The 27,503-nt window shown below is 50.3% G+C and overlaps 1 protein-coding gene across 3 annotated transcripts in view; it reads right to left on the bottom strand.

Annotated features, from left to right (window-relative positions):
• The window catches only part of LOC101009534 (IQ motif and Sec7 domain ArfGEF 2), a 92,082-nt gene that overhangs the window by 6,502 nt on the left and 58,077 nt on the right, over positions 1-27,503 (bottom strand). For all 3 annotated transcript variants that reach the window (XM_003917751.4, XM_017953938.3, XM_017953939.3), the window contains exons 3-12: positions 18,733-18,994; positions 17,393-17,794; positions 13,065-13,960; positions 11,508-11,669; positions 10,901-11,023; positions 9,756-9,922; positions 5,777-5,916; positions 4,230-4,355; positions 1,615-1,714; positions 577-738 (exon numbers count right to left, since the gene is read on the bottom strand). In XM_003917751.4, coding sequence (XP_003917800.3) covers positions 577-738; positions 1,615-1,714; positions 4,230-4,355; positions 5,777-5,916; positions 9,756-9,922; positions 10,901-11,023; positions 11,508-11,669; positions 13,065-13,960; positions 17,393-17,794; positions 18,733-18,994 — 2,540 coding nt within the window. The remainder of the gene's footprint in view (positions 1-576; positions 739-1,614; positions 1,715-4,229; positions 4,356-5,776; positions 5,917-9,755; positions 9,923-10,900; positions 11,024-11,507; positions 11,670-13,064; positions 13,961-17,392; positions 17,795-18,732; positions 18,995-27,503) is intronic.

Raw genomic sequence — 27,503 nt, 5'->3', positions numbered from 1 at the left:
ATATATATATGATCAAAATGACTTGGTGTGACCCCTGGAGAGGATAGGCCACTGGGACTCAGCTCAGGAATTGATATGTGGGCAGAGGAGGAGAGAGAGTGGGACAGGGAATACAGATTTTTTGAATGCCTAAGATGTGTTGGGACATTTCGGCTACCTTGTCTCATTTCATCTCCTTGACTCCGTGAAGGAGACTTCATTACCCCAAATTCGTGTAGGAAGAAACTGGGGCTAGGCGGGTTAGGCAATTAGCTCCAGTTCACCCAGATAACGAATAGCATACCTGGGACCTAAAACTACAGTCCTACCTCTAATACTCTGATTCTTCTCCCTGATACCTTTCACTAGAAGGAATAGTTGGCTCATAATTAGAGTTTGGGATAATAATGGGGCTGGGAGGTAATGAGCCCCTTGTCACTGAAGGTATTCAAGCAGAGGCTGAAGAATTCTTGAAATGAGCATGGGAAGGTTGGACAAGCTAACCCTCAACTCTGAGATTCTCAGAGGATAGGATTCTTGGTTTCTGCAGGGTACTGTTTCAGGAGATGGGGGAGGAGACGTGGCTGGGCTACTCACACTCCACACGGTATTTCTCCATCTCCTGCACTTCCGCAATGGATTCGCGCAGGTCGGATGTAAAGCGCAGCCGGTCCTGGAGGCTGGGGGCATTGAAGATGATGAGGACTTTTCGCTCCCCACCAGGTACTGCAGACAGCAACTTGATCCCAAACTGGTAATCTGTGGAGAAAGGGGAGACTGGGCACCTCTGTTGGGATTGGTGGAGGTGGCTCATACCTAAAATAATTTTTCTTTTCTGTTCTTTTTTTCCTGAGATAACATCTCTCTGTCACCCAGGCTGGAGTGCACTGGTGTCATTATGGCTCACTGCGGCCTTGAACTCCTGGGCTCAAGTGATCCTTCTGCCTCAAGCCTCCTGAGTAGCTGGGACCATGGGCACGCACCATATGTGCAGATAATTTTTTTATTTTCAGTAGAGATGGGGTCTTACTATATTGCCCAGGTTGGTCTCGAATTCCTGGGCTCAAGCAATCCTCCTGCCTTGCTGGGATTACAGGTGTGAGCCGCCACACCTAGCCCATGAAATAATTTTTCTACTGTCTAACTCTGATCATGCCTCTTCTCCATTTGAGCATATTTAGCAGCTCCCCTTTGCCCCCAAACCCTCAAACTCCTGGTAGCTGTGGCCCCCTTACTTCCTGTACTGCAGGATGTAAAGGCATACAACTCTGCACTGCTGTCTTGAAACTCTTTCCTTCTCACCTCTACCTCAACTCACATTGCTACTGCTGCCCAGAGTACCATGAAACAAAGCTCCTCCTGGTTCATCCTTCAGAGCACAGCGTGATCACCATCTCTTTGGCCCACCAGAGAACACATGCACTGTGGTTCTCTGCAAGACTATGAGCTAACCAGGGGCTAGACCCGAGTCATACTCCACCCTGGCCTGCCCCTCATCCTGGGACCAAGTAGGTGCTTCGGAGACCCTTAGCCTGGTTGTAAGGGACTCCAAAAACTGGAGCTGGTAGAGATGACGGGTGAGCATGGGGGCCATGACATAGACTCTTGGGAGCTGGGATCCAAGAAGGGACTCACATGAATTCTGGAAGAGCTGCATGTGCATTTCCACGAGGGGGAAAGACTGACGGAAACTGTACGTCACCAAGATCTTCTTCTTCTGGAAAATTTTGGTGACCTTTGGCAGGGGTGGGAAAAAGACAAGAGGCAGCGTTTTGGGTGGGGAATTTCCACGTGGCACCTATTTCTGGTAACCACCCTCCCCTCCCACCCCATTAACAGACATACACACACAAATACACATGCCCACAAGCTGGGGAGAATGGCAGCTTGAGGGACAGCATGGGAGACATGGAAGAAAACGCAAGTTCCTGATGTAATGACCACGCACCACAGACATTTGCCACATTTCCAGGAACTAACTGAATCCTGCTCCCTCCAGGAAGCCTGCTCCAACATCCCACAGAGATTTGTAAACCCCTTTTCTGAGCACCGGAATGATGATTCAGTACCTTTCCCTTGTCAGGCGCTATGCTAGTCCTCTGAGTGTGTGATCACCCCCTGCTGGACTGGAAGGCAGGAGTCTGGTTGTCGGGTTCTGTCACCGGGCCTCACCAGAGCCTGCACTTAATGGCAATCTCTGCTGAACCCATGTAGAGAGTTAACAAGTCTTCCTCTCAACAACCCAACGTCTTTGTCGAGTACTTGGGCACTCTGGACTCAACTAACACAGGTTGCAAACACCTCAGGCGGTCTGCAAGTGGCTCATAAAAGGAAATGTTTTGATTTCAGGATGGCATAATGACACAAAGCACTTTTTTTAGGTCCTTTGGGCTGTGAGCTCCCTGAGAACAGGGACTAACTCTGATTCATCCTGGCATACCCAGTGCCTAGCATACAGCTGGACGCACACCAGTTTCAGTACCTGAGGGATGTCTACACATTGACTGTGTGGGCCAGGTACTCCTTGGGATAAGGCAGATTCCACATATAACCTCTTATTTCATTTCATCCTCATAACAACCCTGTGAGGTAGGGGTTAGCTCCATTTCACAGAGGAGGAAACTAAGGCTCAGAGGGAGCATGGAAATACTTCAGCTAAAGCAGCAATCCTCAACTGGGGGTGATATTGCCCCCAGAGGACATGGAGCAATATCTGGAGACATTTTTGGTCGAAGGGTTGCTACTAGCACCTAATAGGTAGAGACCAGGGTGCTGCTAAACATCCTACAGTGCACAGGACAGTCCCTGCAAAGAATTATCCAGCCTCAAATATCAACAGTGATGAGACTGAGAAACCCTGCTCTAAAGGAGAGACCACAGTGGGAACAGGATCACTGTCCTCAAAACCCTGGACAGTTGTCTTGGAGCAGAAGGACAACACTTGTTCTTTGTGATGCCAAAGGTTAAGTGCAGATGGTTGGAAGAAACCCACAGGGAGACAGATTCTATCAGTCAGAGCTGCCTAACAAGGCAACTGGCTGCCTTAGAGGAAAGCGGCTTTCTGTCCCTGCAGTCATACATCCAGTGGGCCATCTAGGAAGCTGGACCCTGAAAGTCCCTTCCAACCAGCAAAGTCCTAAGAGTCCCATCCCTAAAAGACAAACATCTCTATTTGTAATGAGCTCAGTTTTAAGAATCACTTCAAGCATCTTTTTTTTTTTTTTCTTTTTTCTAGACAGAGTTTCACTTGTCGCCCAGGCTGGAGTGCAATGGAGAGATCTCAGCTCACTGCAACCTCCGCCTCCTGGGTTCAAGCGATTCTCCTGCCTCAGCCTCCCCAGTGGCTGGGACTACAGGCACGAACCACTATGCCCAGCTAATTTTTTATATTTTTAGTAGAGACGAGGTTTCTCCATGTTGGCCAGGCTGGTCTCGAACTCCTGACCTCAGGTGATCCACCCACCTCGGCCTCCTAAAGCGTTGGGATTACAGGCATGAGCCACCGTGCCTGGCCCAAGCATCTTTTTCAAATTTTGTTTTTATTATTTGTGTATTTATTTATTTATTTATTTAATTTTTTGAGACAGGATCTGGCTCTGTTGCCCAGGTTGGAATGCAGTGGTACAATCACAGCACACTGCAACCTCTGCCTCCCAGGCTCAAGTGATCCTCCTGACTCAGCCTCCCAAGTAGCTGGGACTACACACAACAGGTACACACCACCATGCCTGGCTAATTTTCATATTTTTTGTGGAGACAGGGTTTCGACATGTTGCCCAAGCTGGTCTCAAAACTCCTGGGCTCAAGTGATTCAAACTGCCTTGGCCTCCCAAAGTTCTGGGACTGTAGGCGTGAGCCATGGTGCCCGGCCCACTTCAAGCATCTTGATTACTGAAGATTTCTAGCCTGACCTGGGGGTCACAGGTTCACCCCTCTTCACACAACCCTATGGGCCACTGAGGTGCACAAGGATATTTCCTACCACTTCCCAGGTTGTAAGTCTGTCATCCCTTTGGTCCTCATATATTCTGTCCCTGTGCGTCTGTTACTATCTCCAAAGGAATCTGTGAGGAAAAGGAGGGGCAGAGAAGGCCTGGGCCTTGCCTGAGACCATGCGGATGGCATGGCAGAACACCTCGCCTGCGACACTCCACACACCACACCACACACCAACATCAACATGGCTCACACCAGACTCAGGTGTCAACCTCACTATCCCCCTTCCATCTCCTCCCCCACAGTGCTCATACCACAAGGAGATCATTGAAGAGGAAGACCTCTCGCTGATGCAACCCTAGCCTCTGGGGGCGGTTTGGATCTGGCACCTCATAGAGCTGGCAGCAGCAAACCAGTCGACGGTGAGGGAGAGACAGGACCTAGACAGGCATGGAGAAACAGGTGTCAGCAAGGCCAGCCCACAGCTTCAGGCCTCCTGGCACCTTAAGTTTCAACCGCAAAAAGTTTACCTCTCATACATGTGTATCACTCTGACACAAGGGGTATCAGCAACTAAGGCCTAAACTTTTCTTCTACCTTGCCTTTGTCCCTCTGTCTGGAATATCTTTCTTGTCCAGCTCTGCATGGTCATATTTCAACTCCCCTTCAAATTTCCATCCCAGCCAGGCATGATGGCTCACGCCTGTAATCCCAGCACTTTGGAAGGCCGAGGTGAGCGGATCACCTGAGGTCAGGGGTTCGAGACCAGCCTGGCCAACATGATGAAACCCCGTCTCTACTAAAAACACAAAAATTAGCTGGGTATGATGGTTGGCGCCTGCAATCCCAGATACTCAGTAGGCTGAGGCAGGAGAATCGTTTGAACCCAGGTGGTGGAGGTTGCAATGAGCCAAGATCATGCCAGTGCACTCCTGCCTGAGTGACAGAGTGAAACTCCAACTCAAAAAAAAAAAAAAAAAAAATTAAATCCCAAAATTATCTCTTCCAAGAAGCCTTCCCTGATTTCTCCAGGCTGAAAATGGCCTCTTTCTCCTTTCTCCTCTCCTAAACTGGACCATAAGGCAGAAGTATTATATGTGTCTTTGTCTCACACCCCAACTGGTCTGTGAGTGCCCCCAAGGACAGAGACCACGTCTGATTCATATATATGAATGCCCAGCACCAACTCTGGTGCCCAGTAAAATGCTGGGCTCAGTGGAAAGGCATCCACAAATGTTTGTTGGCTAAAGCCTGTTCTTTTTTTTTTTTTTTCTTTTTTTCAGATGGAGCCTTGCTCTGTCACCCAGGCTGGAGTGCGTTGGCACGATCTCAGCTCACTGCAACCTCCACCTCCTGGGATCAAGCGATTCTCCTGCCTCAGCCTCCTGAGTAACTGGAACTCCAGGCATGCACCACGACGCCTGGCTAATTTTTGTATTTTTAGTAGAGACAGGTTTTGCGATGATAGCCAGGCTGGTCTGGAACTCCTGACCTGAGGTGATCCGTCCACCTCGGCCTCCCAAAGTGCTGGGATTACAGGCACAAGCCATTGCACCTGGCCTAAAGTGTGTTCTTGCTTTGGTTTTCTGATAACCATTAGCTTGGCCCTTCACTTAGGATGGACAGGCAAAGCCAGAGGCGAAAACGATGTTAATATTTATACAGTACCCACTATGGGCCTTGGAATGTGCTCGTTGCATTCACTCTGCATCACAGCCTTCTGAGGAATGCATTATCACCCACTCCGTATTGCAGGTAAAGGGCACCTGGGGCTCAGGGAGGTGCAGTGACTCAGGAGGTGCACTTAGTGGCAGAGGCAGACCTGAACCCTGGCCCCTCTGCAGCCTTCCAAGGCACTTACTGGTTTCTTTCCAACAATCATGCGCTCCACAGCCTGCACCTGGGACACATGGTCATCGTTGGTCCGCAGTTCACGCCCCTGGATGCGCTGGTAGATGCCCACCAGGAGGTCTCGGGGGATGTCTTCACCATTGTCAACCCCTGGGGGAGGGAGTAACACAGGGATATGTCACATAATTATGGGCACTGGGTGGTAGGGATGCTCCACAACTCCCACACCCAGGCACGGGCCATGACAGTCAGGACTGAGGGTCAGTGGGTATCCTCAGCCCCTTAGCCAGGATTGGGGCAGGGAGGATGTCCTTCAACACAACAGCCAGTTGCTGTCTTCCCCAGGGTGGGAAATTTTCTCTCAACAACTCAGAATACACTGTAATTAAAACAATCAGATACTATTGTTTGCCTTTCTAATTAGCAAAAATAATTTTAAATGAAATCCAGTGCTAGGAAGAGTGCAGGGAAGTGGGCATGTATGGTAACATAACTCTTTTGGAAGGTAATTTGGCAAGAATCTAAATGTTTGTACACAGTGATTCTTCTTCTAGGAATCTACCTTAAGGAACTACTCAGAAATATGTGCAAGATGTATGTGCAAGAATGCTAGTGCAGGCCGGGCATGGTGGCTCATACCTGTAATCCCAGCACTTTGGGAGGCCGAGGCGGGCAGATCATGAGGTCAGGAGATCAAGACCATCCTGGCCAACATGGTGAAACCTCATCTCTGCTAAAAATACAAAAAATTAGCCAGGCATGGCAGCGTGTGCCTGTAGTCCCAGTTATTCGGGAGGCTGAGGCAGAATTGCTTGAACCCGGGAGGCAGAGGCTGTAGTGAGCCAAGATCGGGCCACTGCACTCCAGCCTGAGCAACAAGATTGAGACTCTGTCTAAAAAAAAAAAAAAAAAAAGAAAAAAGAAAAAAGAAGATTGCTAGGACAGGCGTAGTGTAATCCCAGCACTTTGGGAGGCTGAGGCAGGTGGATCGCTCGAGCCCAGGAATTCGAGAGCCAACCTGGGCAACATGGCAAAATCCCATCTCTACAAAAAATACAAAAATTAGCTGGGTGTGGTGGCACACACCCGTGGTCCCAGCTACTTGGGAGGCTGAAGTGGGATACTAGCTTGAGCCTGGGAGGAGGAGGTTGCAGTCAACCATGATTGCACCACTGCACTCCAGCCTGGGCAACAGAGCAAGACCCTGTCTCAAAAAAAAATAAAATAAAATAAAAAGAATACTCACCAAGTGTTACTTATGGGGACAATTTGAAACAACCTAAATTTTAACAATAGAGGAACAGTTAAGTAAAGGATAGTATATCCATTTAATAAAATAGTGCACAGCTATTAAAAACTTGACATTTACAAAAACATTTCGATAGCTTGAGAAAATTACAGTAGCAAATTATGTGAAAAGAGTAAGACAAATTGCATGTATGGTATGATCTGAACTATATAAAAAGTTACATATGCATGGGGGAAAAGATTAGAACGCACCAAAACATTAACTATGATTGCCTCTAGGGGGCAAATTTTGGGTGATAAAAAGAAATTTTCTAATTTTCTGAATCTTCCAACATTTCTGAAACAAGTATGTATTACCTTCATTTATTTGCTTCTTTATTTAATAATTAGAGGGGAGGCCGGGCACGGTGGCTCAAGCCTGTAATCCCAGCAGTTTGGGAGGCCGAGAAGGGCGGATCACGAGGTCAGGAGATCGAGACCATCCTGGCTAACACAGTGAAACCCCATCTCTACTAAAAAACACAAAAAACTAGCCGGGCGAGGTGGTGGGTGCCTGTGGTCCCAGCTACTCGGGAGGCTGAGGCAGGAGAATGGCGTAAACCCGGGAGGCGGAGCTTGCAGTGAGCTGAGATCCGGCCACTGCACTCCAGTCTGGGCGACAGAGCAAGCCTCTGTCTCAAAAAAATAAAAAATAAAAAATAAAAAATAAAATAATAATAATTAGAGGGGAAAAGATACACACACACACACACACACACACACACACACACATATTGAGAGACAGAGGGAAAAAGAATGGATGAATGAATGATGGCAAAATTATAGGAGACAACTCCAAATGGCCTCTGATCTAACTCCCTCCTCCCATCTTCACCATCCTTCTCCATTTCTGATTGCTGAGTGAAACCTACTCACTCTTCTCTCTAAATCCTCTACTAGAGAAAATGTTTTCTGGGCAGGACGTGGAGGCTCACACCTGTAATCCCAGCACTTTGGGAGGCCGAGTTGAGGCAAGGAGTTTGAGACCAGCCTGGGCAACATAGCAAGACCCCGTCCCTACAAAAAAATTAAAAATTAGTTGGGCATGGTGGCCCTCGCCTATATTCCCAGCTACTCAGGAGGCTGAGGTGGGAGGATCGCTTGAGCCCAGTTCAAGGCTGTAGTGAGCTCTGCTAGCACCACAGCACTCCAGCCTGGGTGAGAGAGTGAGACCCTGTCTCTGAAAATAAAAAACAAAAAAAAACAGAAAACAAAAAGGAGAAAATGTTTTCTTCCTTGGAAATGCCACATCTCCTCCTTGGACAGGTGCTAAAGGAACATTCTATATCACACTGACTTTCTTACCAGAGCAGCCACAGCTGCACAAACCCAATGGGCAGCCAATTTGTCTTGTTTTCAGTTTGCTTTTTCTCTTTGACTCTATTTCCCTCTTTCTTTTCTGCTTAAATAATCTTAACATCTGTACCATTTTTAGTAGGCTGCTCTTTGGTGATAGGGAGGGCTCGACATCAGTAGAATAAGCAAAAAGAGCAAGGTGACACCTTTCATCTGGCATTCAAGGCCCTCATATATTAGTTCCATATATTGGAACCTCATATATTGGGACCTTCCCAACTCATCAATGACCTCATCTCAATTGTTCTTCTTTTTTTCTTCTGAAGACAGAGTCTTGCTCTGTCACTCAGGCTGGAGTGCAGTGGTGCAATCTTAGCTCACTGCAACCTCTGCCTCCCGGGTTCAAGTAATTCTCCTACCTCAGCCTCCTGAGTGGCTGGGATTACAGGCATGCACCAACATGCCTGCTAATTTTTGTATTTTTAGTAGCGATGGGGTTTCCTCATGTTGGCCAGGCTGGTCTGGAACTCCTGGCCTCATGTGATCCACCTGCCTCAGCCTCACAAAGTGCTGGGATTACAGGCGTGAGCCACCGTACCCAGCCCTCAGTTGTTCCCTAAAGAAAATAAATGTTCCTGCCTCTGCGTCTTTGGTATTCTCACTGGTAGGTAAGCCCTCCTCTATCTCTATTGTGTCACCTTCTCCATGCCTTCAAGACCCACCTTAAAATAAAAATACTGCCTCCTCCGGGAAGCTAGCTAGAGGTGGGCTCTTCCTCCTTTGAGCTCTGACTGCACTTTTGGCCTCTCTGATGTCACTGTTCACTTTCTGTCTTATGTTAGTTATCTGGGTGCTACAAGTCAGCCTCTCCCACACACGGGGAGCTCTCTCAGAACAGGGAGTATGGCAGATTCCTCTCCATTGTCCTTGGCACCCATCATGGGGCTTGGCACACACTAAGTGCTAAGTGTTGACTGGCTGGCTGGTTGTTTGGTCGAGTGATAAATGAATGCATGAATAGAGGAAAAGAAACGCAAAATAATTAAATGAGTCCTCATGGGCATAAATAAGAGAGGGAAAGAGGGAGTGAGGAAAAGAGAAGTGAATGACTGAATGAATGAATCAGAATAAAGCCTTGTAAGAGTCAGGACTTTAAGCTATCATGTTCACTGCTTGAACCCCAGGACCTAGAAACCTGGTGCACAGCAGAAGCTCAGTACAATGGGCAAATGACGATTTGAGTGAATTAATAAGTGAATATCCTGGGAACATCCAGCTAGGGCAGAAAGTGACAGCATCACAAATTAATTTCCAAGGAACAGATGGCATGTCCTGCATCCTTCCCCACCTTAACCCCCACTTTCCCTTCCCAGGCGAAGGGCAGGAAAGGCTGATAAGGAAGTCACCTCTCAGGTTCTTGATGAAGTCATCTAGTTTCATCTTTCGTTCAGCCTTGACGCTGGGACTGTACATGTCGGTATTGAGGAGGATGATGGCAAAAGCAAGGATGAAGATGGTGTCTGGGTTCCGGAACTGGCGCACAAGGGCTGGGTTACAGACACAGTACCGCTGGCTGCAGGGCAGGAGGGGTCAAAGCCAGACTCAGGAAGCAGCCATCTCTGCCTATCCACCACCCACCCAGTCTGATACCAGCAACCCTTTCCTGCAAGAAATACTTTCTTGATCTCTGGGTCTGTCCTCTTCAGAGCTTCCCCTAGACCAGCATGTAAAAATTACAATCGCTACCTTTTACAGAGCTCTTCCAGGGGATTTATATATATTGTTTCATGTAATCCTATCATAATCCTGCAAGGTAGCTATTGGCAGTCCCATTTTAAAGATGAAGCGACTGAGACTCAAAGTGACAAGGTAACTTGCCCAAGGTAACAGAGCTGGTAAATGGTGAAGCCAGGATGAAAACCCAGATATTTCTAACTGCAAAGCAAATCCTTCCCCCATTGTGGGAAACAAGTTCTCAGCAACTCCTGTTTCTCTTCTAAATACCCTAAAGTGGCAAAGCTAGGATTTAGACCCCGGCCTACCTGATCTCCAAAGCATTTATAGTAGAGTAAAATGGTTAAGGGAATGGATGGATCATGGACTTAGACACATACAAGTTCAAATCCTGGTTCTACCACTTATTCACCGTATGACCCTGGGCAAGTTACTTAACCTCTCTAAACTTCTGATTTCTCCTCTATAAAATGGGAATAATAATAGAAGTGCCTACTTTATGGGGTGGTTGTGATTATTCGGTGAAATAATCGTGTAAAGTGCTCAGCTCAGCACCTGATACCTAATAAGTGCTCCGTGAATGTTAGCTGTTATTGCTGATGTTGTTGTCACTTATCGAATGCCCATGTCCCAGAGGCTGAGCTAGATACTTTACATGCACTACCTCTGATCCTCACAATTGCCTTGCAAGATAGGATTTATCATTTCTGTTTTATGGTGAAGAGAGTATGAGGCTCAGAGAAGCGACTTGTAAACACATACTACGTCGATGCCCACAGGAGGGAGGGGCAGCTTCACAAGTGGGAGACAGGCACACCTGAAGGCTTCGATGAGTCGCTCCACTTTCTGGGCCTCACCCTGAACCCGGATATGGGACTGGAACTTCCGGAGTGCATCATCCAGATCCATTGAGGAGAAGTCCATCTCATCCACCACACAGCTAAGGAGCAAAGAAGGGGGTGTGGTGCTTTCAATTCCTCTGCAGAAAACCTCTGACCCACCTGGACCTGCTCAAATGGACCAACACCCCCACTGATACACTCCCAAATTCAGGACCCATGGCCCGAGCAAGTACACATGAGGACAGAATGTTTGAAATCAAATCCATCTCAGAAAATTGAGGCAAGGCATGTGGTCACTAAAGGCCCCTTCCATCGAGCCACTCATTTCAGAGACGGGAAAACTGAGGCCCAAAACAGGCCACAGGATGAGCACGTCTTGCCCAGGGCCACATAGAAGACTTTAGGAATGGAGCCAAACAAGATCAGACCCCTTTGGGGCAGAAGGGTACGGGGGCAGGAAGGTCTATTCATCCTGTTTTGAAAAGCTTATTTGAGCTAAAGGGACAGGCTGCCCCCTTCCTCCCTCTTGCTGTCCTTTTCCAGGAATCCCTGGCCCAGCCTGCCCCATCCTGGGGTCCTCACTCCAACACGTCTCTGTTGAACTGCTTCTGCCGGTTCCCTAGGAATTCCCCTATCATCTGCCGGCTGAGGCCTTTCCGCTCCAGGATGAAGTGAGCCACTCCCACCGGTGTGTCTGACAGGAAGCCCCGCTCGATCAGATACTGGATACCCTTCTCTGGCTTCCTGCAGAAAGAGGGGAGGTAGATGAGATGACTGTCCTCCTGGAACTGTGCTCTCTGTCTCATTTGTTGAACTCATTTTGGGCCCAACTAAGTCCGGCCTCAGAGGACCAACGAAGTCAAATACATAATTTGATCCAATCCCATCATGGTGCAAATGAGAAAACTGAGGCCTAGAGAGAAGAAGCCACTTGCCCATTTCGAGGAGCTTCAAAATCCCAAGGTATCTTGAACCCAACATCCCCCTTCACTGGAGCTACACCACAATAGAAAGAAAATCAGTATCTAATGAGAGCCCACTCTACGCCAGGAGCTCTGACCTTCCCAGCAAGAACCAAGGAGCAAGGTTGAGCACCTTCCCTGTGAGTCACAGACCCACAGAGTAGGGAAGAAGTGAAGAGGTTACTTTGTTCCATATCCCACATCCCACACAGGCAGGTCTCACCAACTTCCTCTGAGTGTTTCTATAGACAAGGTGCTCCCTAGATTTCCAGGGAGCTGGGCCAAAATCTGGGTCACAGTTATCCCATATTCAGAATCCCAGAACCTTAGGACCCCACAAGGTTAAAATTTAGAAGGGACTGGTGCCATAGGAGTCTCAGATCCGTCACTTCCCAGTTGTATGACTTTGGACAATTCCTTTTACTTCTCCAAGCCTTGGTTCCTTATCTACAAAACAGGAACACTACTGCCTGCCTTGCTGAGTTATTGTAAGAATGAAATATAGGTGGCAGTGTTTAATAAGCTATAAAGATGTAAGGCATTCAAGTAATGGCTTATATTACATTTAATGTTTTCTAATTACATCTCATGTTTTCCAATTATTTTCTAATCAAATGTCACACTCCCACCTCACTCCTAAACACCTGACAGAAGACCAGGCACCTAGGAAGAGCTTAGTCACAGTCACTGAAGGGTCTAGCACACCACCCTGCCCCCAACATCTCTCACATACACATTCTGCTAGTGGTAGGTGGAAAAATAGAAGACCAGGGGAGGAATGCACCTTGCCCAGGGCTATGCAGCGAGTCTGGCCAAAGGCCCACTCGGGGGCCAGATCTCCTGTTTCCCAGGCTAGGGCTCTTTCTACACCATATCACCTCCCCTCTAAAAAGGGAAGGTGGGGAGGACAAGTTTCAGAATCCATTTAGTGGGGTCATCTCACCCAAGATCGCACAGTCAGCCAGAGGCAGTACTAGGACTGCCCAGGTGTGTTAAGGGACTCTCTACTCTTTCACCCTGTTGCCAATCCTCTTCCCTGAATGTCTGGGGAGAAATACTGTTCCACAAAATGAAAGGATGGCAGAACCGGGATCACTGCGTGGAGTTCTGTCCCAGGAACCCAAGTACCCGTGGCAGGGTAGGAAAGGGTGAGCAGGCTAGAACGGGCAGCACGCACTTGTTGAAAAGGTTGAGGCCGATTCGGTAGTGCCGCCTCTGGACCACATCATTGTTGAAAGCTGGCGAGTCCCAGCTGTGCCTTGTCTCCCGCTGGTAAGTCTGCTTGCACAGGCCGGTGGCCGGAGGCTCCCTTAGACTGTCCCGAGAAGAGGAGCCGGAGCTGCAGTTGATGGTCTCATTGGAATTGCTGGAGCTCTCGAGGCTCTCATTATCTCCACCATCAGAGTTCTCGCCTGCTGCCTCGCACTTCCCCAACCTCCGACCCCCAGCCACACCACTGGGCCCAGTGCCACTGTTGGGGGCTGGTGGCAGGGGCCCTGGTGGGGCTGGGGCTGGGCCCTCAGGGGCTGGGTAGTGGCGGTGTGGGATCGGGGCCCTGCCTGGTGGCCCCTTGTGCTTCAGGGTCCCATGGGGGCTGCAGCCATCAGCCTCATACACCAGCTGGCGGTGGACAGAGCCGCGATCTGAGCGGTCACTCAGGTCCACGGAGCTGTCACTAGGAGGCTCAATGGTAAGCAGGGGAAGGTGGGCGGCCCGCAGCCGGAAATCCCGGCACTCCAAGCACCCGGGACCCCTGCGAGTGCCTTCCTCACGGCTACCGTCTTCCCGGGTTCCTGATGGCACTGGTGGAGGAACTGGCGGGAGAGGGGCTGGCGCCCAGAACTCGGGCCGGCCCTGGGGTGGGGGTTCTGTGCTGGGCAGTCGCTCAGGGGATTGTTGGGGAACTGTGTCATCCAGGTAGAGGGGAAGGTCACTGAAGGATGTGGCCGAGCTGTCCTCTTGCTGTTCCTTTGACTCCCGCTTCTCCAGCTGGGCTGAACCTGGCTCCTCAGACATGGGCCCTGACGGGTGGCAGTTCAGGGCTTCGTCGATGGATTCAGCCAGAGACTTTACCTGTGCAGGCGGGGGAGGAGAGGAGGGAAAGGGAGAGAAAAGAAAGAAAGATAAAGGGAAGAATGGTGGAAGGTGGGAATGAGGGAGGGGGGTAAGGGAAAAGGGGGAGTCTTCCTGGTAGGTCAGCAAGGAGGGTGGATTCCCCTCCCCCAGCCCTGACAAACTCTCTGTGGTCTATAAAATGACTCCCAGGGAACCATTGTGAGCTCACAGGAGCTGGGACTAATGCCCACGAGTTCCCCCACTCAGCTCACACCCCAATACCTCCTTTGTGTCCATTTAGACTCAAGCCAAATGTTACCTCCTCCCTGATTTAAGCCACATTCTTGCCTCTGCCATCCCCCAGGGTAAACCAAAATCCCAGCTTCCTCTGTGGGAATTCTCTTAGGAAATCCATAACATTTGACCTTGAGCGTCTGGACCACAGCTGGTAATGCTCTTTCCCTGTGATATCCAGACTCTAAACTGACCGCTCATGATCCCTGCCTCCTGGTATTCACACCCTAGGGTACCACATTGTACCAGAGTTAGTCTGTGTGACAAACAGCATATGGCAGAAGTGAATGTATGTCACTTCTGAAATTAGGTTTTAAAAGACTGCAGAGGCTGGGCATGGTGGCTCATGCCTGTAATCCCAGCACTTTGGGAGGCCAAGATGGGAGGATCCCTTGAGCCCAGGAGTTCAAGAAAAGCCTGGGCAACATGGCGAGACTCTACCTCTACAAAAAATAAAAACATTAGCTGGGTGTGGTGGTACACACCTGTAGTCCCAGTTACTCAGGAGAGTGAGGCAGGAGGATCACTTGAGCCCAGGAGAGACTGCAGTGAGTTATGATCACGCCACTGCACTCCAGCCTGGCAACACAGCAAGATCCTGTCTCTAAAATTTTTATTTGTTTTTTTGAGACAGAGTCTCGCTCTTGCCCAGGGTGGAGTGCAGTGGCACGATCTCAGCTCACTGCAACCTCCAGCTCCCAGGTTCAAGCGATTCTCCTCCCTCAGCCTCCCCAGTAGCAGGGATTACAGGCACGCACCACCATGTTTGGCTAATTTTTATATTTTTAGTAGAAATGGGGTTTCGCCATGATGGACAGGCTGGTCTCAAACTCCTGACCTCAGGCGATCCGCCTGCCTTGGCCTCCCGAAGTGCTGAGATTACAGGTGTGAGCTACTATGCCCGGCCAAAAAAAAATTATTCAAATTTTTTTTAAAAAGACTGCAAAAAAAATTTTTTTTAATTTACAAAATTAAAAAAAAAATTTAAATGACTGCAGCTTCCATCTTGAGCACTCTTGGTCGCTTGTCACTTGTACTCTTTCTCTCAGACCCCCCAACCTGGGGAAAGCCCATCACGAACAGTCCTATAGAGAGGCCCACAGGGTGAGGCATTGAATCCTCCTGCCAACAGCCAAGTGAGTGAGCTTGAAAGCAGACTGCCAGCCCCAGTCTAGTCTTCAGATATTGCAGGCTCTCCCTACAGCTTGACTGCAACCTCATGAAAGGCCCTGAACCAAAACCACTCAGCCATGCCATTCCCAGCTTCCTGGACCCTAGAAACTGTATGAGATAATAAATGTTTATGGTTTAGGCTCAGTCTCTTGGGTCAGTTTTAAGCTACCAAATTTGGGGGTAATTTGTTACACAGCTAACAGATAACGGATATACTTCCCCATCAGACTTCAATAGCACTCAGAGCTGGGACCAGACCTAGTTCCCAGACTGATCTCCTATTCCCCATTCCTCCCTTGAGGGGTGGATCCAGGCCTGGTTTCTCTTTCTAGCTCAGCTCAACACATTGCTTGACACAGAAGAGATGTTCAATTAAATCTTTGTGGTATGAATGAACAGATAAATGATATAGATCTTCCCTTCAATATTCCTGTCCTTCCCTCCACCTCTTCACCAGGTCCAAGGAGGCATGCCCAGGCTGATGGCAAGGCCAGATCATAGAGGTTAGAGCAGAGTGACTTTTTCTCTTATAAGGCTTCATCCATTCATTCAACGATCTCTACCAAGTACCTTCTTGGTTTTAGGAAGAAAACTAACATGTACTTAGCAGCTACTATGTACTAGGCGTTTTCATATATCTTACCTGTATAGTTGCACTGAGTCTTCCAAATAGCTCTAAAAGGGTTTTCTCTCCATTTTATTTTCTCTCCATTTTATTGATCATGTTTCAGTGTGGTTAAACAGTTTGCCAAGGCCACACAGTTGGGAAATGGCAGAACTGGGATTCACACCTGGGCAAGTATGTTGACACACCCCAACCCTAGAACGATCTCCCACTACCTTTACTGCGTTACAATCCCACCCCTCCACGCTTTTGCTGATGCAACGCCTATGTAAGCAACACCCTTCCAAGTATTTCTAACTTGCTAAATCTTTTCTGTCTGGCAAGGCCCATCTCCAATGCTGTTTTCTCAAGTGGGTTTTCTGTGGTTCTCCCAGAAGAAAGTTTCCTCCCCTTCCTCTGGGTTCCCAAGGTACCATACATTGTACTATATAGCCTTTCTCATGTCTCAGAGCACACTCTACTTCAGGAGACAGTAATGCACACATGTCTGCCATTTCCTACTGCACTGGGATCCTTGAGGACAAGGACGAATTCCAGGTCCTTAGCCTCAGTCTCCTCCTCTATTAAATGGGAATAATAATCCCTGTCTCACAGGTCTGGTGTGAGGCATACACAGCACTGGCACACAGTAGGAGCTCATTGCCTGTGAGTTAAGCTTTATTTTATAGTAGATCAAGTTCCAAGTAGTGAGAACTTTTTTCTTATTTGTTCTATACACCCATATATATTTTTTCCCACAAGAAGGGAACAGCATGGAACACCCATATTTGTAACTTGCTTGTTTTAACAATGTAATTTCTGGCTGGGCGCAGTGACTCACGCCTGTAATCTCAGCACTTTGGGAGGTCGAGGCAGGTGGATCACCTGAGGTCACGAGTTTGAGACCAGCCTGGCCAACATGATGAAACCCTGTCTCTACTAAAATACAAAATGAGCTGGGCGTGGTGGCACATGCCTGCAATCCCAGCTACTCCGGAGAGTGAGGCAGGAGAATCACTTGAACCCAGGAGGCGGAGGTTACAGTGAGCCAGGATCGTGCCATTGCACTCCAGTCTGGGTGTCAAGAGCGCCTGTGGTCCCTTCTACTCGCTAAGCTTCCCGAGTAGCTGGGACGAGCGAAACTCTGTCTCAAAAAAAAAAAAAAAAGTCATTTCTATCTTGCCAGTTCTTTCTCATTATTCTCACAGTCCCAACTCAAATGGTAGCTATTTGCTGTTATTAAACGCCTGCCACGCAGCTATTTGCTGTTATTAAACGCCTGCCACGCAACTTCTTTCAGTTTGCAATCTAGGTAAAAAGTAGCAGGAGTAGCCAGAGCATGGGGATGGAGAAGAAAGGCCCTTTTCAGGGATCCTGACCTGTTTGGAGAAGGAGTCCTCTAGTTCTGTGATGTCATTAGAAAACTCTCCAGATGTGGTGACGGAGCTTCCACCACCATCGATGCCCCCACCACAGGAGCCCCCATATGGGAGCCCCCGTTCAAGCCGGTGGCTCCGGGCACCAGCCATGGCACCCTCGTCCAGCGAGGCAGGCTTGCCCTCGAAGTACGCGGGGTTCTGTGCCTTCTCATACTCCTCAAAGGAGAACTGCATCCGCATGTTGGAAAGGATGATGCGGCGGGACATGCGGCTCTCTGAGGCTGAGCTGCGTAGCCGCTCAAAGTTCTTGTTCATGCGGTACTGGCGGAAGGCTGTCTGGATGGTCCTGGCAGCTCTGCGGCTCAGGAAGGAGCCCCCATACTTCCTCTCCAGCATTTCCACCTGGCAGAGAAGGGTCGAGGGGAACAAGGTCAGAAAGTCATGGCAGCCTCATCTCCCTAGGCACTAAACCACACCACCCCCACTGGAGTCACCGCTGACTGCTTACAGCCACCAAAAGCGCCAGGCTAGGTGCTCAGTGTTGTCTCCTCACTTGAATTTCAGATAACACTGGTCAAATGGGATTGGATTATGTTTTGTTTTCTTATTTGCAAGAAGAACATATTGATCATTTGAAAACAGGAAACAAACAGAGAAGCCGATAAAAAGAAAGCAAGGTAAAAATACATGGAGAGCAAGAAGGAAGGAAAGGAGGAAGAGAGAGAATGAGAAAGGACAAAGAGAGAGGGAGAGAGAAAGGAAGAGAAGGAAGGAAGGGGAGGAGGGAGGAGGAAAGGGAAGGAGGGAGGGAGGAAGGAAGGAAGGAAGGAAGGAAGGAAGGAAGGAAGGAAGGAAGGAAGGAAGGAGGAAAGGAATTACCTCCATTCCAAACACCTAACTAGAATATGTCCTTTGGTTTAGGGTATATGTTTTCGTATATGTCCTTCCAGTTTTTTCCTATATGTAGTATTTTGTTTTCCCTCCACCTTTTTTTTAGCTAAATAATCTATTGTATGGCACTCTTCTGAAAAGGTCAACTGATATGTGTGCTTCCCGTTATACTGAGTTTTTTGGGGACCAGATCCAGGACTCATTCATCTTTACATCTCCAAGACCTGGGCAGGGAGCTCAGTAAATGTTTCTTGAGTGAATACAAGCCTCAGTGGATGGGTGGTGAATGAGCGCATCCCCAGTGTGGTGAAGGGTCCTGGGCCAGTCTTCTCCAATTCCAGCCTCATTATCCCTCCCTGATTCCACCCCTAAGAGCCACATCCCAAACCCTCCCCTGGCGCTCTCTTGCATCCCGACTCCCATTCCCAACCAGACTGCCTCTTCTGCACCTTCTTGTCCTGCAGGTCTGTGGAGAGTTCATAGCTGTCCGATAGGGCCTTGGAGCGCTTTATCTCCTCCTCCTCCTGCTTCCTCAGGGCGACACTGGCTGGCTGGAGGCGTGCCCGTTGAGCCCAGGGAAGGCCCACTCCAGCAGGGGGGCCCCCCATGTGGCTGCTGGAGGGGGGCAGCTGGCTCAGCCGGTAGGGGGGTTGGCTCCCAGGACTATCAACCGCTGTGCTCAGGTCACTGCCTGGGGCATCACCCTCCACACTGTGGGGATGAGATAAGATGAGCCAGGATGTTGGGACAGGAGAGGGGCCTACTGGGCCAGACTGAGAGTGGGTGAGCCAGATCCCTGCCCCCCATCCCATCCACCCCAGCTTCCTCACAGATATAGGGACCCAACACTTACAGGCCAGGGTGAGTCCTAGCTCTTGGACTGTTTCCCCACTCCCACCCAAGTCCCTTCCCTTCCAGCCCCCTTGCCTTCACAGCAAGATCCTCTTAGACTCCTTTCCCTCAAGGATCTGTTTGGTCCCGTCCTCCTCACCCCTCACAGCCTTCTCCCCGAGACCACTCCCCTCCCAGTCTTGTCTCTTCATGCCCTTTTTTCTGTCCCCTCACAGCTCCACCCCTCCCCACAGACCTCTTCCCCTTACAGCTCCATCCCCTCCTGGCCTTGTCCCCAACACAGTGCGCTGTGATTTCCCTCCCAGTCCGAGTCCCAGCACCACCCCAGATTAGCTCCTTCGAAGCGCCACCCCCTCCCAGCCCTGTCCCAGCTGTGTGAGGCCCACCCCTGCACCCTGCCCACCCAGACTCTCCCCTCACCTGCCCAGCCCTGCCCCCTGCAGCCTGGCCCCTGCCCCCTGGTGCCTGAACTCCAGGCCAGGCCAAGCCAGTTCCCAGGGTTCCCTGGCTGCGAGGGCAGGGCCAGCAGCAGGGCAGGGCGAGCAGCAACAGTGGGAGGCGCCTCCCATCCAGCATCCTCACAGGTAAAGAGCAGCCCTGCGGGGCAGCTTCCTTTTTCTCCTCATGGCCTCCTCTGTTCAGCTGGGGGAAGGGGGCAGGGGGGTCTCCACGCGTGGCAGGAGCTGGGCCCCGGGATTGCCCGCCCTGGTTTCCCAGAGCTGTTGTTCCACCAGAACTGCTCCCATGGTGCCATGGCAACCAGGCTGCCAGGGAACCCAGGTGGCGACAGAGCCCAGGCGCCTTGAGCCGAGCCTGCATGGTGAAGAGCTACAGAGGTGGGGAAGGCAGGGAAGGAGTCGGGCAGGAAGGAACACGAAGGTGAGGCATGGAGGAGGCTGTGGGGGGAATAGGTGTGGCTGGGACCCAGAGAATGGTCTCATTATGGGGGGCACAAGGTTGGAGGCTCTTGGCTGGTAAACAGGCAAAGGGGTACTCCCCAGCCCCTATTTGGCAGAGGGGAAGGCAAAGGGCAGAAATGGGCTGGGGTGGGTACTGGGGGGGACCCTACCAGTGCAGGAGCTTGAGCTGCAACAGGCCTGCCAGCCTCGCAGCAGAGCGCTTTGCACTGGGGGCTGGATGTGGCGTGAAGGCTGCGCCCACGAGGCCCGGTCGCGGGCTGCAGCACTGTGGAGCTCGGCTCCGCCCTGGGGGGAGCTCCCACCCATTGCTCACCCTCCACCCCAAATTCTCTTCCCTCTGGGGCCTGGGACGGTGGCCCTGACATCACCGCCGCTCCAGGGTTCAGCCCCAGCTCAGCCCACCCCCGGCATCTAAGATGTTCCTCTCCTCCCTGCCAGAACTGCAGGATCATGCCCACTAATCTCTCAAACCTCCCCTCCCAGCACACGGCTCAAGCCCAGTTTTGATCAACTGTCTCCTGTATGCATGAACCATCATCTATAACTTCCACTGCTCAGAAGAGATAGCCCAAGTCCCTTATTCTGGCATTTGAGGCTTCTCCAAGATACAACAGCTAATATTTATAGACCATTTCGTACATTTAGGTACCATTGTTACCACTTCACACTGAATAACCTGTTTACTCTTCAAGACAACCATATGAGATAGGTACTGTAATTTATCTTCATTTTACACGTAAAGAAACTGAGGCCCAGAGAGGTTAAGTAACATATCTATGGTCACACAGCCACTAATGATAGAGCCCGGATTCAAATCCAGGCAGTCTGACTCCAGAGCCCACACTCTTAAACATTAAGCCATACTTCAGGGTTGGCTGCCAGCCCCCTACTCCATCCACCTGTCATTCCAGCCTGGCCCAGATCCTGCTTTTCCCAAATGCTCCACTGCTTTCTATCTCCAAAACTGCTCATACAGTACCTACCACTTGAAATGCAATCCCCATCGTCTCCGCCATCTGCAATCTGAGAAATTCCCCCACATCCTAGTTCCGTCAAGATTCAGGTCATATGCCACCACTAAGAAGCCCTCCTGAATCCCGCCTCCAGCCAGAAATTATTGCTGATCCTGTTCAGAGCTCCCACACACAGCACATGTCTGTCCTGCTTTTTATGGCACAGGTTAGCTTTGGCAAAGCGTGACAGCTATTTGTGTTCATGACTCCCAGAATCCCAGCTCGGGAAGAGAGTTTGATAATCTCCCAGCTAACACAGAGCACACGGCCTGGAACACAGTAGGTGCTCAATAAAAGCTGCCGTCCAGAGGGAGTCAATGAATGTGCTCAGGAGGCTGCTCTAAGAAATACTTTCTCCTGAACTTTTACCATAGCCTCCAATCTCCTCTTCCAACCCATTCTTCACCCTGTGGCCAGTGAGAGCTTTCAAAAGTACAAATCTGGGCCAGGCGTGGTGGCTCACTCCTATAATCCCAGCACTTTGGGAGGCTGAGGCGAGCATGAGGCCAGGAGTTCAAAACCAACTTGGGCAACATGGCGAAAACCCGTCTCTACTGAAAATACAAAAATTAGCCGGGCGTGGTGGTGGGCGCCTGTAATCTCCTGCTGAGGCAGGAGAATCGCTTGAATCCAGGAGGCAGAGGTTGCAGTGAGCCAAGATCGCGCCACTGCACTCCAGCCTGGGAGACAGAGTGAGACTCTGTCTTAAAAAAAACAAACAAACAAAAAACAAACAAACAAAAAAAACCCAACAACAACCAAAAGTACAAATCTAGGCCAGGCACCATAGCTCATGCCTGTAATCCCAGCACTTTGGGAGGCCAAGGCACGTGGATCACCTGAGGTCAGGAGTTCAAGACCAGCCTGGCCAACATGATGAAACCACATCTCTACTAAAACTACAAAAATTAACTGAGCATGGTGGGCCTGTAATCTTAGCTACTTGGGAGGCTGAGGCAGGAGAATCACTTGAACCCAGGAGACGGAGGTTACAGTGAGCTGACATCGCACCACTGCACTCCAGCCTGGGAGATAGAGTGAGACTGTCTCCAAAAAACAAAAAAAGTACAAATCTAGTTGGGCACAGTGGCTCACACTTGTAATCCCAGCTACTCCAGAGGCTGACATGGAAGGATCACTTAAGGCCAGGAGTTGAAGACCAGCCTGGGCAACATGGCAAAACCTCATCTCTACCAAAAATACGAACAAATTATTCGGGTGTGGTGGCGGGCCCCTGTAGTCCCAGCTACTCGGGAGGCTGAGGCACAAGAATCGCTTGAACCCGGGAGGTGGAGGTTGCAGTGAGCCAAGATTGTGCCACTGCACTCCAGCCTGAGTGACAGAGCGACACTCCATCTCAAAAAAATAAAATAAAAATAAGAAATTAGCCAGGCGTGGTGGCACGTGCCTTTGGTCCTAGCTACTAGGGAGGCTGAGGCAGAAAAATCGCTTGAGCCCAGGAGGTCAAGGCTGCAGTAAGCCGTGATGGTGCCACTTCACTCCAGCCTGGGCAACAGAGTGAAACCCTGTCTCAAAAACAAAAACAAAACAAAACAAAAACCATTCTAACCTAAATTCTCTCACTAAAACCCTTCCACAGTGCCAGATAACTCACTCAACAAACAACAACTGAGCACCTTCTGTAGGCCAGGCACAGTGCTGGGTGCTGGAAATACACTAGTGAGCAAAATGCACAAGAACATTCTTAGGGAGGTGATGTTCTAGCGAGGGAACGGGTGTGGCTGTGACCCAGAGAATGGTCTCATTATAGGGGGCACAAGGTTGGAGGCTTAGAGAAGAAAGAAACAAGTAAATATATCCTGCCATTTCAGGTAGCGGTGACGTGCTAGGAAGGAAAATAAAGCAGATTGCAAAAAGGTGCTGTTTGAGATGTGGTGCTCAGGGAAGGCCTTTCTGGAGCAATGGCATATAAGCAGAGTGCTGACGGAAGTGAGAGTAAGTTGCATGGCAAAGGCAGTAGCAGTCCAGAGAGAGGGTACAGCCAGTGCAAAGGCCCGGAGGTAGAACAGAGTGAATGAGAGGAGATAGGAGATAAGATCAGAGAGGTCATGGGGGCCAAATCGGAAAGGGCATGAGCCTACAATAAAGACTTTGGTGTTTGCTCTGATTGAGGTGAGCAGAGGAGGGACATGATCTAACTTGGGTGTTCCAGGAATCAGCAGCCATGGGATAACCTTCAACTTCCTCAATGTGGCCACGGATGGCTCTCCTGACTTGTCCCCCCACCTCATATATTCTCTGCCCCATTGCCCCAACCTGGCTACCTCCTGCTCAGCCTTCAACACTCAGCTCAGGTGTGCCTTTCCATGCCTGCCTGCCTGCTCCACACAGGCTGCCTTACACCAGCTCCTCTCGGGCTGCTGTAGGGCCCTGTTGTCACCTCTAATTCCTAGGACAAAGGCACTACTTAGCTCATTGAATTCTTGAAACTTATCAAGGCAAGCACCATTAGCCTCATTTTATAGATGAAGACACTGAGGCTCAGAGAGGTGATATAAACTTGCTCAAGGTCACATAGTTATTAAGTAAAAAGGCTAGGATTCAAACGCAGGGCCCAGGCTTTTCATGACATCTTGCTGCCTCTCCTCACTCCCAGCTCTGTGCTGCCCCTGGCTCTGCACTCTTTGGCAATTCCTCCCTTGAGAGCTCACCCCCTGTTTTGGTTGCAAAGGGAATAGCGGCAGGGAGGTCGGGCTGTCAGCACAGCCTCCCACAAGGGAGCCTGGCAAAAAAAAAGGAGGGTGCTTGAGGGTGTTGCTTCTGATATCACACATACTGCTGAAGAAACAGCACTGGGGATGTGGAATCCCTCAAGTCAGAGCCCCCAGAACAACACTCGGGAACATGCTGATCACATGGAAAATCTCTCTTCTTCTTTTTCTCCCGCACACATACACACACATGCGCACACAGAGACAGAGAGCGAGCCTGTTGTAGAGTAAGATGCTGGGCAGGCCGAGGCTCAGGTCCTGACTGCCACTGACCAGCTGTGTAAGCCCAGGCATGTCACTTTTCCTCTCTGCACCTCAGTTTCTCATCTGTGCAGGGTCAAGCAAAACCAATTCCTTCTTTGGATTCCTGGACTTCAGAAAGGGTCTGGGAGCCGCCCCCCACCCCCCCGGACTCTTCCCAGCCAGGAGCAAAACATCTGCATGTGCACACACACACACACACACTCACACACATGCACGCAGAGGTACAATAACACAGACACATCCAAAGGCAGACAAACCTAGAAACAAAAACACATCCACAGACACATGAAAATAGACACAAACACATGCAGATATGCACATATACGGACACGATCACACACACACACACATGCCCATGTGCACTGTCTGCTGGGCTATTCTGTGGGGGAAATTGGAGAGCATCCTCTGCAGAGGGGGAAATAAGCTATGTTACACAAATAACCACAGTACAAAGCAGAAAGTTATCAGGGCTGGGGAACAGAGGAAGTGCTGGGGGAGTGCAGGAGAGAGATCCCTTCTGTTTGGGGGTGGTTGAGCAGAATAAAAATAAACTCACACTTACTGTGCACCTTCCCTGTGTCAGGCATTTTCCACACATTATTTAATCTGCATGGCAAACGTGAGGGAAGAATTAGGACTCCTATTTTGCAGATGAAGAAAAAAACTCCAAGAGGGGAAACGACTGCCAAAGGTCTCAGAGCTAGCAAGTGGCAGGACAGGGATTCAAACCCCAAAGCTTGTGCTAGTTCCTCTGCTGCCTGGAAGGCTTCCTTGGGGAGGAAGCTTGTGGACTGGGTCTTGCCTGGAAGGAGTTGGTAGAGATGAAGAGTGAGGGAACATTGTGTGCCAAAGCACTAAGATGGGGAGAAGCAGTGTAGGATGTTCCACAGGGATCTGGGGTTGGCCTGCCCATGGCAGGGGCACTAACCCTCCTCGAATGCTGCTCCTAATGGGAGGTCTTCTCTCCCTCCTTCCCTTTATTGGCACTGCCCGGAACCAGGCAGCCAGCAGGGGATGGGATCAGGATGCAGTTGCCATGGAAACGAATGGGGGCTGTTGCCATGGATATCATAAGATGAGGGCAAGAGGAAGCTAGGGATGGTGAGGACTATCCCCATGACAACTTAGGTGGCAGTGGGGGGAATGGGATGGACCGGAAGTAGAGACAAGAAGACAAGACGAGGAGGTCATTGCACCTGGATGGGGCCAGGGGCTTTGGGTTCTGGAAGGAGCAGACTGGGCCAGAAGACTGGACCCAGTGGCAGGGGAGAGAGGAGGCAGGGGGACTGCAGCCACCTCTCCCTCCAATATTTCTTCGACAAGCTAGTTCTGCTGCCCAATCCCAGTGTCACAGGGATTCTAAGCCCGAGTCCAGCCTCGCTTCGCACAGGAACTGACAGGGGAGAAAGAAGCCTTTGAAGGAGCTGAGCTGACTGGGTATGCAGTGGGCATACACAGGCTTTGGGAGCGCACAGACCTGGGTTTGAATCCCAGCTTTGCTGCTGTGCAGCCCTAAAAATAACAGTTGTCATTTATTGAGTTGTCATTTTGCTAGGCTGAGCAACTTTGCAAGGTCTGGGTTGTTCTCTCTGAGGAGGACAGCACAGATGATGAAACCTGCCCGAAGCCTTGAAGCTCGGCACTGGTGGAGCCAAGATTCAAACAAAAATGTATCTGAACACAAAGCTCGTGCTCTTAGCACCACCCCATCCTCTGTTGCAGGCACTACTGAGCAGTCCCTCCAAGGTACAGTCCTTGCATTCTTCATCTCCCCGTGCCTTCCCACAGTGGCACACAAGGGATTGGATGCTGGGTAAATATTTGTGGAGTGGGTGAATGAGGAAGCAACCCAGGAGGAAGCAGGAAGGACTGAGTTTAGATGGAAGAAGCTTCTGACTTCAAGAGCAATGACTCATGAATGTGGCTGGCCAAGGGTGGCAGAAGATGCACAGAGCTGGGATGGACTGGACGGACTAGGCTTTATGAACTATCCAATCCCACAGACCCAAATGGAGGTCCAGAGAGTCAAAGTGACTTGCCCAGGGTTGCACAGGACAAGAATCGCCCTCACTTCTGGCCAGCATCCCACTCTTAGCTTCAGAAGCCCCTCTGAATCGGGCCTGTCTCCCCACCTCTCACCTCCCACCCTGCCCTGTAAGTTCCTCAATGTCATAGGCAACAGCAGGCTACTTGCAATTCCTATACTACAGCAAGCTGATCCACATCACCAAGCCCATGCTCATACTCTTCCTTTGTTTCTTCTGCCCAGAATGTCCTCTGTCTCCCCTTCACCCCTGGACTTGTTTGGTCTGGGTGAGCTCATCTTCATCTTGCAGTACCCTGAGCAGGTTGGTCCTTCTGGGAAGTCAATGCTGACTCACTCCTGCCCCTCGCAGAACATGACAGGGTCAGTGACTCCCTCCCCTGTGTCTTGTGCATACCCATATATCACAGTCAGTCTTTCTCCCTGGCTAACTTGTGGTTCTCTCTTAAAGTGTCCGTCTCCTACCCCACACCCCCGTCCTGTTTCCCAAGGGCAGCGACCCGGTGCGATTCACCTTTTCGAACCTATGGCGCTCATGCCAGAGCTAAGCACACAGCAGTTACTCAGCAGCCACCCTGGGTCCTCGAAGACCACAGGTAGAAATCACGTGTGTCTGTGTGTGTGTGACCATCCTGCCTGACAACTGTCACCCTAAAGGCCACAGCCTCACATGCTTAAAAGCCACCCACACCCAGCCTTGTGATTACATCCACCAGACACACACATCAAGGCTGCCAGGTACATAAAGTCACCACTTCACACAATCAACCTCACACTCAGAATTCCTCACACCCAGTCTCACATCATCACATTTCCTCAGCCCTGCAGCAGTGTGCACAGTCTCGCGACCGTGAGACCTGCAGAGCCTCGTGCAAAGACATGTGTGAGGATGCCCGGGCACATGGAGACCATGCGTGCACACATATTTGTCTCACAGCTGATCAAAACCCTGCCCCCTTCCCACAGCACAAGGCCTCTGCCCAATTCAGTCAATTCAGTTGCCCATAGGTCGGGAGGGCCATCTGACCCTGACTTGCCTCCTCCCTCCATGTAGTTGAACTCCCGTCCTCACCCCCACACTTGCTTCTCTCTCCATTCAGTGGAAGGGTAGAATGGTCTCCTCGTCCCCAGTCCCAGGTCTCCTACATTCACACACCCTGGAGAGCGGAATGAACACAGTAATGTACCCACCATTCCCCTGCATGACCCTGGAGTTCTCCCCTAGGTTTTTGTCTATGTGGTCCCTGTCTCCTGTAATGCGTTCTCACCCCTTGCTACCTCTTCAAACCCTTACCAGCCTTCAAGGCTCAACTCTTGCACCGCTTCCTCCAGCAAGCCCTCCTGGACACCACATCTCCCCACCCACCTTGACATCTCCTTCCTTTCTGGGCCAGG

The sequence above is a fragment of the Papio anubis genome, chromosome X, assembly GCF_008728515.1.
Source record: "Papio anubis isolate 15944 chromosome X, Panubis1.0, whole genome shotgun sequence".
NCBI lineage: Eukaryota > Metazoa > Chordata > Mammalia > Primates > Cercopithecidae > Papio > Papio anubis.
The sequence above is the reverse complement of the archived record's forward strand: the minus strand, read 5'-3'. Positions and strand labels throughout refer to the sequence as shown.